Source organism: Vulpes lagopus, chromosome 5 (genome assembly GCF_018345385.1).
Source record: "Vulpes lagopus strain Blue_001 chromosome 5, ASM1834538v1, whole genome shotgun sequence".
In the NCBI taxonomy this organism is placed as follows: domain Eukaryota; kingdom Metazoa; phylum Chordata; class Mammalia; order Carnivora; family Canidae; genus Vulpes; species Vulpes lagopus.
Genome location: NC_054828.1, coordinates 80,632,009 through 80,645,954, shown reverse-complemented (window position 1 = coordinate 80,645,954; position 13,946 = coordinate 80,632,009). Strand labels below are relative to the sequence as shown.

Below are 13,946 nucleotides of genomic sequence, written 5' to 3'. Positions count from 1 at the left end.
TTTTTTCTCTAATGGCCATTCCCCTTCTTTCTCAGGCCTTTCTAGAACGTTACCTCAATGCGGGCCCTACCCTGCAATATGACAAGGAGCGCTGGCTCTCGACGCAGTGGAGGCTGGTTAGCGACGAGGCCGTGACGAGTGGACTGCGGGACGGAATCGTCTTCGTCCTGAAATGCTTGGACTTCAGCCTCGTGGTCAATGTGAAGAGAATTCCATTCATCGTGCTCTCAGAAGAGTTCATAGACCCCAAATCTCACAAGTTTGTCCTACGCTTGCAGTCCGAGACCTCGGTTTAAAAGTTTTCTATGTGTGGCTTTATTACAAAAAAAAAAAAAAAAGAATATATATATATATACATATATATATATATATTTAGAGAGAGATATATCTATATGTATACCAGAGGGGCATCTTTTTTTTTATTATTATTATTCCTCATTGCTGCCTGGAACTGGCAGATGATAAACCAATATCCTTCGACCATCTGCACTTTATCTGGAAGGAAGCAGGGGATGTCCACCCTGGAAAAAAGTGACGGACGACATCTAACTTTCGTGGATGGGACTTCTCACGAAGCGGTTCCCTGGCAATTGTGTGACAGCTGTAAACCAAAGCGGAGCAGGTGGTCCTTGGGAGCCTCGCCTTACAGCAGCTGGTCCCCCCACCTCTCATCCAGGATCACGCCCTCCTGGCGCTTCTGGTCGGCCCCCTCCGAGACTCCCGGGGGCGGGACACGTCTTCATTCCGTTTTGGGAAATCAGACATGACACGTCCATGTACGTGTTTGGGTGTGTAAACGTCCAGTTCCACGTCACCCACGGGAGCCCCAGGGCTGCTCCAGAAATACCTGCCTTCGTCTCTGTTCTCTGTTGCCTTAGATTCTGCTGAGAAAGGTCACAACAAAAAATGTGCACTGTTTACAGCTCTCAGTGATTTGATTTTGGTCCCCCCTGCCCCCAGAGAAAACCTACCTGTCCTGTTTCTGACCCTGTTTGCATAGGTTTGCAGATCCCATGATTGCCCACTCGTCTCATGCCATCCACTCTTCCCTGCACACACCACACTCCCACCTGGCTGGTAGCCCTGGCCGGGGAAGCCCAGCCTTCAGAGCTGCCCAGGACCTGGCTCTTCCTGTGTGCTCACAGGCCCTGTGTACTGCCTCCAGCGGGTGCCACGGACTGTCTGCATAAAGAAGCCTAGAATGCCAACCAAGGAGAACACTGGGAGAGCAAGCCTGCCAGATTGTCCCTGTTAGGCAGCAGGAGCCCCTCCCCTCCCACCTGTCCTCCCCACTGCTCACAGGGACCTGGGGGAAGACAGATACTGCCACTCAGGGACTGGCAGGTGCAGCCTGAAGCCTCTAATTTCCCCGGGGAGCTAAGCCCTCGCAAGGCTTCATAGCAAGCTGCCCTGCCATGGAGACCAAATAGTGCCCACTGCAGTGACAGCCGCTGCTGTCCAGTCCCTGATTTCTGACCACCGTCACTGTGCAGCTCATGACCTCAGGCACCAGGGAAGGGGCTACTTTGGGCCAGGCGTTAGAATTCCTTGTAGTTCTTGGTAAAGTGGGGAGAGAGAGTGGGTGAGCAGCAGAGCTAGGGGAAAGGAAAGGTGGGGAGCCAATCTTAGGATCCCAAACGATTCATCTGTGATCTGTTTCTTAAATGCAGCTGGTGTCAGGAGGCTCAGCCTTGGCCCCGGGGAGCAGCCGTGGCCGGGGGGTAGGTGGCAAGCCGTCTTGGCAGAGCCCTGCTGCAGGGGCACTCCCACCTGTGCCACCATTTGCCTTCCTGTATCCACTGGATAGGCAGACCTTTCCAGAATATTTACCCTTGCTTCTCCTAGGGATTTGGGGTGTCCAGTCACGTCGCTTTAGAAAAGGGAGACACTGTCTCAATGCTCTTTGCGACCGCAAGTACCCGTCCTGGTTTGTGCATTCCAAAAAGGGGTGCTGTATTTGTGTATCATTTTTTACAATCAGAATTGGCTTTGGATACTTCTTAATACACCTGTACCTGAAAAAGCGAACAGCATTCTTGAATCAACAACCTGCAGCTCAAAACGATGTGTTGGAAAAGAAGGAAGGTACCAGTCGGTGTGGCATGCAGCCAAGATGTGCTATGTAACTACGTGGTCCTGTTTATGGAAAACACATACCATGTAACCATGGTGCTTCTGTTCTTAGTTTTTGAAGTGGACATTCCTTACAATGATGATGACTTTCTCAGGAAATATATTTTGGGGAGATAGGACAAGGGATGGTCAAAGTGCATGGGACCTTAGCTGGGTCACAGTTATGATGTCCCAGACTAAGTGTGTCACAGGCTTCTGCATCAGGAGCATAGCAGCTGAAGATGCCATAAGTAGTTGCTGTGGCGCATATACAGAACATGGAGTTCGTGATGACACTATTCATTTGCACCCTAAAATATTGTGCTTCCAACCCTGCTTTAAGCTACCAGGCCAGAAGGGGTGAAGATGGAATCATGGCTTTGGTGCCTATTTTCATTCCCAGCAGGGTGAAGAAAGGTTTAAAATAAGGAATTTATTTTCTGTCCACCCCCTTGTCTCTCCCCCCAGTCTTTACATAGGAGAATGTCAAGACTTTCTGAAATTATTGTTTCGGTTTTAAATTGGATATTGATTTTTTTACACTGACTTTGTATTGAGTCCCTTTTGAAAGAATAACAAAATAAAATGCAGGATCTTTGTATAAAGGCTTTGCACTTTCAAAATCTTAATAACCTGAGTTACTGGTGCAGTGGGAACAATGTAAATGGCATTAAAAAGATTGAAGGTTTCAGAAAGCCTCGTCACACAGCCGAGCGCGAAGCATTTTTATTTCACTTCTTGGAACCAATAGGCGATTCTTAAAAAGCAGGTAAAGTGCCCTAGGGCTAGTAAAATACATGAGACTTCACAGTGGAGGAGGTAAGATTTCATTTGCCTTAAATGTTTATAGATTTTCTATGACTTTCAACCTCAGTTATTAAAACGTGGAAGTTAAAATGTTTGGTGGAGAGGACCCTGTAGGGAGCCCATGCCTGAGATCTCTCTCTCTCTCCACCCTCGGCAGTGTCTTAACCAGTGGCTAACTTGCTGTTCAACATATACTTCTGAAGGGGATGATACTTCTTAATCATCCGTGAACTGAATGTTAAAAACTCTGCATGCTCAGAGTTGGAAGGATCTCGAAGGTTTTATAGTTTTCCCATCCTTTGCATCAATCAGTTAAGTCAGAATGCTGAATGCTTCTGCTAAAGTTCACCAGGTAAGCCTTTGAGAAGATGCTTGAGCAGGTTTTTGCCCAGCTGTCATCATCCCCTTCTTCCTCTCTGTCCTCCCCTTTCAAGTCTACGGATAGGACAAATTCTGTATAGAAGTGGGTGGAGGTGAGTGGCCCTGGAGCACGTGTGTGCACGTGCACGCGTCACATTGGGGTTCTTTCCTGGAGCTGGAGCTCCTTTCTAGCAGGGAGGTGGTGGTGGCTGGGCTGCTGTTGGGGAGGATGAGATGGGGTGTCCCCCTCCCCTTTCACCATACTTGGGGCTCCTCTGGGTTTTGCAGGCATGTATTTAGATGAGGCTGTAGCTCTGTGGCAAGCCCCCAGCCTGTCAGGATGGCGGAAATCATTGCCTTGCCCCTCCTCCCCCCGTCCCCCACCCGCACCTGGGGAAGGGTTAGTCTCTGTGAAACTAAGAGAATCAGAATCAGATCCTTGGTTCACACTCCCTCTGGCTGGATCGTGCGATGCAAGTCTCCCTAAATAGTAGCTGTGTGTTTTCCATATACATGTGCATGGCTCTGAGTCGAATTACCACACGGATGGCACATTTATGTGTGAGGCCTCTGGAACCTCTGTGTTGTGTGTAGCTGGTGGGTGTCCCGTCAACAAGTAACTTAGACATGTGTTTGTATGGGTGAGTGTCTTCAGAGTGTGTTTCTGCCTGTGGCCCATGGGGGAGGGATTTCCTAACAGCACCCATTTTCTGGAAGGCTGCTCTAAAGCCAGTTTACTTCTCCCCTGGCTCTTTATTCCGTCCTGGCAGTTACACTGGCTTCTCCCCAGGAGTAAATGGCTTTAGCATAGAAGTGTCTTCTGGAAAGCTTGATGTCCTGCAGGCAATCCATTAGACTCTTTCTTGCCTTAGGACCCTATGGCCTGAAAACAGCAAGAAACAGAGAAAGAAAGGTCAAGCTTTGTGATAATTACTGCTCCAACTTTACCACCCTGGAAGCCTTACTATCTATTTCTCAATATAACTTAAAAGTTGAGCTTCATAAAGAAAAATAAGACTGATTATCAAAAGTAGCACAGAAATGTTAATATTTAAGTCATCCAACAGAGATCCTGCAATTGTAAAGTAATGCATTTCTGGGTAGCATTTATGCTTTATGGATCTTGTTACAAAAAAAAATATCACGACTGTGATTTTACTATGTAAGCTTGTGGTCATATTCCATCATAAATAAAATATGAATTGTTCTTAAGCCCATAGCACCGTTCTTGAATGGTATTCAGTGCAGCAGTCAACCAAGGTAGTTTAGATGCTACATTGAAGTTGCCTGTGTTGCCCTTTAACCAAGTGGATGCTGAGAAAATTAGATTTCAGATCATGTATTTGACAAAATGTATTCTGGCCACACAAGGAAGAGAAGAGTACCAGCACATTTATCAGGTATTACGTATTTAGGTGCTGTTCTAGAACATGAACTCCTTTTAGGCAGTTCTCTCAGTTTAACGAGGAAGAGGACGATCAGAGAGGGAGGGACTTGTCTCAGGTCTCCTGATTAGTGAATGGGATTTCAAATCTAATGTCTGATTCCAGCACCTCACTCACTGCACCTTGATGTGTGATCTAAACAAGCTGGCATTTTGGAATGTGGATAAGGGACCTGAGGACCCCTAACCTGGAATCAGAACCTGGGCTGAGGGTTCCTCCCAGGGAGTGGGATCCCTTCTGTTCTTCCATTTTGTACCAGAGCTGTGGCCCGAGGGAGCATCTCCATCGTGCTGGCAAATTTCATAGGATTTCTAAATTGAAAGAATTTGTGAATGCCCTTCCCCTGGGAAAACTAGCCCTGCTAGCACCACACATAGACCAAGGAGCTGTTGTTCTGGTAGCTGTCCTTTACTTTGGCCCCTCTGGCCCTCCAACCCAGGCAGGGAGCTGGGCAGGGGCAGACCTGGCCTCTTCTCAAGCTGAGGAACCCTTCACTGGTGCTCCACTCCCTCTGGTTAGGGTGGTAAAGGCACCACATGCAGGCCCAGCCTCCAGAGATCTGGAACTGGGGTCCCCTGGCCTCCCTCCTTGACCTGTGTGTTCGCAGCAGGCATTTTACATCCCACTGTTTTTCCCCACATTTGCCCTCAAGAGTTTTAACAGAACATACATAAAACAGAAGTCTGAAAACATGGTTTTCCTCTCTTCTAATGTCTTTAAGATTCTGTTCCATTGTGCACAAACTACCCTTTTCTTTCATGCTGTTCATTTTCTTCAGAGCACAGGAAAATGAAGCTGATACATTCCTCAGCTTGGCTACTCATTTGGAATCAGGACAGATTTTCAAAGGGTAGAAGAGAAATGATAAAACTAATAAGATAGGAAGTTGAGGACTCCGTGGGTCTCCCATGCACCATCCCATTTCTGCTTAGATAATCCAATTTGCTCTGTTTCACCTGTAAAATAAATATCTTTAATGGGTTGTCTTTGAGTCCCCCCAGCATAACAGCAGACTTCTAATATCTGAAGCAGTACTGTAAAAGGCCACTTCCAAAATGACACTAAGAATCTACAGTTTATATGTCTTACAGCTTGAAAACACACCAATGTTTTGTCTTAGTAGGATAAAAATACTCTTAAGCCTGGAGAGCAAATGTGAAAACCCCCAGGCTTTTATTGTAAGAGTGCCTTTCGGCACTTCTTTGGACACTGAAATTATATTTGCTTAAAAATATTTGAATGTATAATTGTCTGGTGTTGTGTTTGCTTATATTTATCGGAGCTTTCTCTTATAACAGGAGTTTTCATTCTGGAGGAACTTATCATTTAGGAGCTCTTAAGCTCCCCATGAGCCCAAAGCCTAGGAAAGCTTCATCTCTGAGGTCCAGTGACTGTTGCTCAGGGAATTAGCAGTGGGACCCAGGCAGCTGATCTGTGGGTGATGAGTCTAGTTTAACTCGTGTCGTTGCACACTGTCACCATTCCAGGGGCCAGGTAGAAAGAGGTGGCAGTGGGTTTTCATGTGCCAGTGCCCCTTGGTCACAGAAATAATGGAATGTTCACTTAATGTTGTTCATCATCCTCGAAAGAAAGAAAGAAAGAAAGAAAGAAAGAAAGAAAGAAAGAAAGAAAGAAAGAAAGAAAGAAAGAAAAGAAAGAAAGAAAAAGGGATGTAAAATTCAAACCTTGGTGGTAATTCCTTATTTTTATAATGGATTCACTGGAGGCTTTAAATAGCAAATTCCCTGAGACCCCTAAATGATGATATTAACCAAATTTTATTTCCAAGTAGTTGTTTATGAGTACTACTATTGTGTGGAGTGCAGGACACTAACCAGAATGAGCACAGGTGGGAATGGTCTTACTGGGGTAGTGCGACCTTGTGCAGTGGCAAAGATGCTAGAGAGAAGGCTAGGGAGGCCTGAGTCAGATCTTCTTCAGATAAGTTTATTTGACAATTGCTCTTGTGTTGAAAGAATTTTTTGCTTCTGGATTTCGAACTTAGAAAGTTCTGTGACAAAACCATCTGGCTCTGTTTGATGGATAGAGCAAAGATGTGGCCAGAGGTCCTTGTGTTCTTTCTCAGTAGTTAATACTATAGCTTGTAACCAGGAGAGGCAGTTTTGCTAATGTCTCTACTCCGATCACTGTATCTGTAGGAGAAAGTCTAAATATGATGTCCTGCGTAAACAGGTGGCAGGCTCTGTCGAGGCATTTCAAACATCTAAATGAATGACTCTACTAGCAACCATCTGCGAAAGTAAGTTTACCTATGTTCATGAGGTGTATGTAATGAAATATCTTTTCATTGTGACATCCATCATTAATAATGTTAGCATCTACTACTGACATGGTGTACCTGGCAGCCAAGTTATTTGGTTCCCTTTTGGATCCTCCATCCCAATTAACTGTAAAACATTTTATATATTACGTTTTTTTAATACTGTAAAACTTGAAAAATAAACAGAAATCCCAAATTGTGGTTCGCTTCCTTTTTTCATGTATTTCAATCTAAAAAGTTGTCTGCTTTTATAGGGAACATTTTCACTCTTGCATAATTGTCTTAAAGACAACCCATCAAGGGGCACCTGGGTGGTACAGTTAGTTAAGCATCCTCGGTTTCAGCTCAGGTCATGATCCCAGAGTCCTGGATTTGAGACCTACATCAAGTTCCATCCTCAGTGGGGAGTCTGCTTGAGATTCTCTCTCCCTCTCCCTCTGCCCCTCACACTCATTCTCTCCCCCTCTTAAATAAATATATCCTAAAAAAAAAAAAAAAAAAAAAAGACAACCTGTGAAGTTTCTATGAAAACTAAGATAACTTTGATAGATTGAATCTGAGAGTGGATTGTCATTGTAATGAAAATCTGTTGCAATCATTTTATGCTTGAGAGAATGTTTTAAATGAATATATTACTGAGAACTAAAATCTTAGGCTCTAGAAATGAAGATGAAATAGGCCTTTTGAGTAAATCAGCAAGTGAATAAAGATCTTTGAGTCAAGTAAGGAGGAAGAGAAGCATCAGACCCTGGATTGGTGAGGGGGGTGAATACTGGAATCTTCTGATGACTGGCTTGGTAATTCAGTTTTCGTTACTGACTGATTTAAAAATAGGTCTATTTAAAAGGAACTTGATAATATGACAGAAGTGTTGTGGGGAGAAGGGGACAGTGGGAGCGCCTGGCTGGCTCAGTCAGTATTGCATGCGACTCTTGATCTCAGGGTCAGGTTGTGAGTTCAAGTCCCACTTTGGGTGTGGAGCCTACTTAAAATAAAATTAATTTAGGAAAAAAAGAAATGTTGGAACTTGCTACCCTCAGCTATCTTTTTTTTTATCTATATAGAGTACTGATAACACACAATCAAATTCTTAACCTATTCCATGGACAGGGGTTAGAGATAGCAATTGATTTGAAGATGTTCATTGTTTAGCTTATCCATAAGGTCTATTTCTCTGGGCCATTGGCCAATCCATGCATAATTTAAATCTGCACTAGCAACCCCTGCTAGAGAAAAGACTCAAGTTGCTGCAGACATAAACCAAGGACTCTTCCCTTTTTTCATTCATTACCCATCACACAGCTATAGAATTTTGGAGAAGTATTGAGATGATCAGATGATAAGCTATCAGATTATGGAAGTGGAGATGGATACCAAGATGGCACCAATTACGTCACTGCCTGTATACCCAGTGCCAGAGACTGGACCCACCAGCAGCAGCACAGCCAGGGACAGTATCCCTGCTTCCAGAGAAGCTTGGCAATTCGTTGTTGGTGTCAACAAGTCATGCAAACATCTAGTTATACAGGCTAATGTTGCCGTGGAAAAACAAAACTACATTTGACATTTGGGTGCGTTCTCTGTATTTACATCTGAATGTGTTATTGAGGTTCTGAGAATTTGTAATATTTTCAGACAAAATGGTGGTGGCACAAGGTACTTTAAACCATTTCTTTTTCTAGAGTTTTGCTCGGACATTCCATCTTGTCCACTCATTTTTGCCTTCTCTGATCTTCATGTGCTAAACAAGCTGTAAGGTCCATTGATTGAATATTTGAGTAACTAAGTAAATGAGAACATGATGGCATACTCACTGCTGAAGCTATCGGCTACAACCTAACCACACATGATTATTTTGGGGGAATCATTGGGATTTTGAAGGATCCTAGGGTTAACAATAACAATTCTAGCCATCACTACTGTGAAGAGTTCAGATGGGTAAAATATCAGATTAATTCAAAAGAGGTCCTTGATTCATCTTGCAAGCATTTGGGTCTGCAAATACATTAAAATAAATGAATGGATACTTAGGGGGCTATGGAGCATTCTGTTCCCAGAGAGTGGGGCCTGGGACTTCTACTGTCATCCCCATGCTACTTTGCTCTTCATCACGATGCCTGTATTTCTAGTGGACTTTGCTAACCTGAGTAAAGAACATTGCACATCAAGCCACTCTGGAAAACTGTGTGGAGGTTCCTCAAAGAATTAAAAATAGACCTGCCCTACGACCTAGCAGTTGCACTGTTGGGGATTTACCCCAAAGACTCAGATGCAATGAAACGCCGGGACACCTGCACCCCGATGTTTCTATCAGCAATGGCCACAATAGCCGAACTGTGGAAGGAGCCTCGGTGTCCATCGAAAGATGAATGGATAAAGAAGCTGTGGTCTATGTATGCAATGGAATATTCCTCAGCCATTAGAAACGACAAATACCCACCATTTGCTTCAACGTGGATGGAACTGGAGGGTATTATGCTGAGTGCAGTAAGTCAATCGGAGAAGGACAAACAGTGTAAACAGTGTATGTCCTCATTCATTTGGGGAATATAAATAATAGTGAAAGGGAATATAAGGGAAGGGAGAAGAAATGTGTGGGAAATATCAGGAAGGGAGACAGAACATAAAGACTCCTAACTCTGGGAAACGAACTAGGGGTGGTGGAAGGGGAGGAGGGCGGGGGGTGGGGGGGATTGGGTGACGGGCACTGAGGGGGACACTTGACGGGATGAGCACTGGGTGTTTTTCTGTATGTTGGTAAATTGAACACCAATAAAAATTAATTTATAAAAAAAAAAAGAACATTGCACATCAGAAACTCCTCTCTGAGTCAAAGAGATTCTGTGTTCCTATTTTTTGTATAGTCGCAATTTGTTATTTGAAGCAAATCGGAACAGATGACACCATTGCCAAAATGGTGCTGATTAACTTTTGATAATCACTAGCATGTTCTTCATGGTACTAATCACTGTTCAATTAGCTTTGCATAGGGCTTAGAGAGTACTCAGTCTAACGAGTTTACTAAGTACCTATCAGAACTTAGGCACTGAGGATGGAACAGAATTAGCTGACGTCTTTTTTCCTAAGCTTGCTTTGAGACAACTGGGGGGAAGAAGACATATAAGTAAAAGCAGGATAAATTTGGCTTCTGTAAGAGAGCTTTGTACGTGGTACAGTGAGGGCTCAGTGGATGAGGTGGCCCGTTCACCTGGGTATGACCGGAATAGTCATAGGATGGACCTTACTTTACACTTAATATAGTTGGGAGTTTGCCAGGCAGATGGGAAAAGACAGGTGTTCTAGTATGGAAGAGCATGAGGCAAGGCTTGGAGTTGTTAAGCAGCCAAGCAGCTTCTACCAACTTCTGGTTCTAAGTAGAGGAGGCAGGTGGCTGGGAGGCTTGTAAGAGATGAGGCTGGCAAGGTGGCTAGAAGGCAGGTCATGCAGACCTTGAGTGCCCTGTGAAGGAAATTGGCTTTTACCAATTACAAAGCTACACCTGACGCCCTATCTTGATGCTAAGGGTGCCGACCCAACTTCTGCGAAGAATAACAACTGGATGCTATAATCCTCAATGAGCTATCTGGATGCCCTAATTCCAAGACAGACACTCCTTGTACGTAGCAGAAATTGCCCCATTTAGTCTGATCCTTTCCTGACCCAGGAGCCTAGCTACCACCAACATCAGCATCAGCACTACTCAGACTTTGCTTTCTTCATAGGCAGGAAAGACACTTCAAGGACTTTCTATTTCATAAGACCTATCTCGTTTCTCCTCCCCAACCTCCCACCACACGCACACAGCTCGACAGTCAGCAGTCAACACCCTTTCCATTCATAGCTCGCTCTTTGGCCTCTTAGTCTTAAAAAAAATTTCTTTAAACACCTACTGGGAATAGAGAACCACTGAAGAATTTTAAGTATGTGTGTGACATGATCAGCTTTTCATTTTAGAAAGATCACTTGAGGGAAACCTAGGTGCTTCAGTGGTTGAGTGTCTGCCTTTGTCCTGGAGTCCTGGGATCGAGTCCCACATCAGGCTCCCTGCTGGGAGCCTGCTTCTCCCTCTGCCTGTGCCTCTCTCATTAATAAATAAATAAAATCTTAAAAAAAAAAAAAAAAGAAAGAAAGTTCACTTGATCTCAGCATGCAGCCTGGCTCAGAGATGGGAGAGCAGCTGGGGCAACCCAGGTGAGAGACTGTAAAACCTGTTGCCTGGTAGGGGTGGGTGCAGAGGAGAGCACAGCACATGCCCCCAATTAGTGCAGTAGCAGGACACATGGAATGGCTCTAAGGTTTCTGGCTTGAGCACTGTCGGAGGGGTATGTCTCTCCCCTGCTCCTCTGCATCTATGAAGAAAGACCTTTTCCTGAATGCTGCTGGACTTTTGCCAGAGATAGAGTTACCAGGTTAATGGGCAACAACCCTTTGTCCATGTTTCTTGGGGTGAAGTTATTGTGGAGGGTCTGTTTTTTTTTTTCTCCTTCCCGTACGTCCTTGCCCACTGAGCAGCAATGGCCTGGGTCTGCTCTACAAGCCTGATTCCCTTGGGTGGCCAGCAGTTGGAGGTAGGAAGCTAGGAAGCCTATTTTACTCATCTCTAGTCTCCAAATTGCTGTTTTTCTATAATAATGGTGATTATTTATTATTATTAATGTTGCACAGCTGACTTCTTGACCTAATTTTAGAGAGATCTTTAGACCTCAAAGCCATGTTGATTCGAGGGCCCTCTGGGACCTCCAGATGAAACTGTCCAGGAGAAACCGTTGGAATGAGGGGTTTGGAAACAGGAAAGCCTGTCTGGAGACAGATGTTGGTAAGCACGAGCTGGGAGAAATGACCTGGGGGAGAGGACGAGCCGTGGTCCCCAGCCCTGGCTTGTGTCAGTTCCCAATGACACTTTCTAAAATGCAGATGGTCAAGCTCTAGCTCTGGAGGTGGCTCATCATGATCTCTGGGCTGGTGCCAGGCATCTATCTGTTTTTTCTATATCAGCTGGGCAGACAGTATTCTGATGCTTACTGCACAGGGTTGAGAAGCCCTGGTGAGAGTGGGGAGTTGGAGGGCACAGCCCCAGAACCCATCAACACTTATGAGAGGTGCATGTGTCTCCATGTATCAGGATGGTTGATCAAAAGCTACTTGGTAATGGTCTATGACAAATGACATTATTTCGAATATGGGCCTCCTGTGTTTTATGAACTAGGGCCTAAACAGTACACAGCCTTATTATGGAAAAGATAAACTTATTTCTAATTATGAGATATTATCTTTTAAAGAATACACTGAGGGGTTGTCTAGGTATCCCAGGCAGTTGGGTGTCAGACTCTTGGTTTCAGCTCAGGTCATGATCTCAGGGTTCTGGGATTAAGCCTCACATTGGGCTCTGTGCTCAGCAAGGAGTCTGCTTAGGAGACTCCTAAGGAGTCTCTGTCCCTCCCCACCATGCATGGGCACACACAAATAAATAAAGACTTAATTAATACACTGAAAATGATTATGCATTCTTCATAACACAATTTTTTTTTCTCAACAGGACAGCCAGATCTTGCTGTTCTAATTGCCCTACATTTTCAATATGGGATAAGGTGATTATGGCCTCCAGAAGGAAAAGAGAAAGAGTATCTTGGTATAAGCAGTGAGAAGAGGTTATGGGAAATTCACTTGAGTCTATCTCAGGATGCTATCTGAGGAAAAGAAATGGAATCCTTTGATTGATTAATTTAAAGAATTTAGTCTAAATCCTTGATTTAAGTATAAAAATGGGGTTACACTTATACTCCTGTGCAGTGTTTGTGTGACCCTGGGAAAATTACTTGGGCCCTCTGTGTCTTAGTTTCTTCATCTGTAAAATGGGGATAATAAGAACTTCATAAGTACTTTGTAAGAATGAAATGACATAATACATGTAAAGGACATAGCATAGTGCTCCAGGCACATACCAAGCATTCAATAAAAATATCAGCTTAAAAAGGTTTAGACCAATAACTAAACAGCATGACTACCTACAGATAGTACTAGTTTAACACTCAGTGATTCTTAATATGGGAATACCATGATATGACTTAGATAGACTTAATGCATATTACTCAGGCCTCCAGGAACAAGAGAATTTTCTGAGCTGGAGAATAGACCACTTTCATGACAGATTACATTCTTTGGCTATTTGAAAGATTAGCTTCAAAGGTTGCTTTGAAAATTTACATACCCCCCCACCCCCAAGAGCTTAGTAGAAGTGTGGTTGGATCTGACTGGATTGCTGCATAGTTTGCCTTGGGAAGTGCCTGCCTTGATTTATGAGGGGGAGAAATAAAAATAAGGAGGCCTTGTAAGCATTGTTATCCAACAGTGCTGGGGAATCATAGGTATTCCAGGTAATCAACTAGTCACCCATCAATTCAATAAATGAGTATCTACTTTGTGCTGGACAAAGTGCTAGCTGCCAAGGATACAAAGATAAATAAATTCCTTGCCTCCAAGAAGCCTACAATTTAGCAAAAGGACAGACATGTAAATATGTACTACAATCTAAAAGACAATTTCCATGCTTGGGGGTATGCACAAAATACCATGGTTGCAGAAGGGAAGGGGGCCCCTTCAGACCACCTAGACAATTGGATATGTGGTGATATCACTCTTCCAATCTGGACACCATGAAGAGAAGGAGAAGTTTAGGGGAAAAGGCAATGAGTTGGGATTTTGGGACTTCTGGGTGGGTCAGTGATTGGGCATCTGTCTTTGGCTCAGGGCATGATCCTAGAGTCCCAGGATCAAGTCCCACACACGGCTTCCTGCGTAGAGCATGCTTCTCCCTCTGCCTGTGTCTCTGCCTTTCTCTCTCTCTCTCTCTGTGTCTCTCATGAATAAATAAAAATAAAATCTTTTTTAAAAAATGAGTTAGGATTTTGCTCTGCTGTTTGAATTGCTTGTGCAACATCCAA

General features: G+C 44.1%; 1 protein-coding gene across 4 annotated transcripts in view; it reads left to right on the top strand.

The window, feature by feature from the left end:
* The window catches only part of VANGL1 (VANGL planar cell polarity protein 1), a 54,078-nt gene extending 46,877 nt beyond the window's left edge, over positions 1-7,201 (top strand). For all 4 annotated transcript variants that reach the window (XM_041755406.1, XM_041755407.1, XM_041755409.1 and 1 more), the window contains one exon: positions 36-7,201. In XM_041755406.1, the coding sequence (XP_041611340.1) occupies positions 36-296 (261 nt within the window). In that variant the 3' untranslated portion in view covers positions 297-7,201. The remainder of the gene's footprint in view (positions 1-35) is intronic.
* Positions 7,202-13,946: the final 6,745 nt, after the last annotated feature.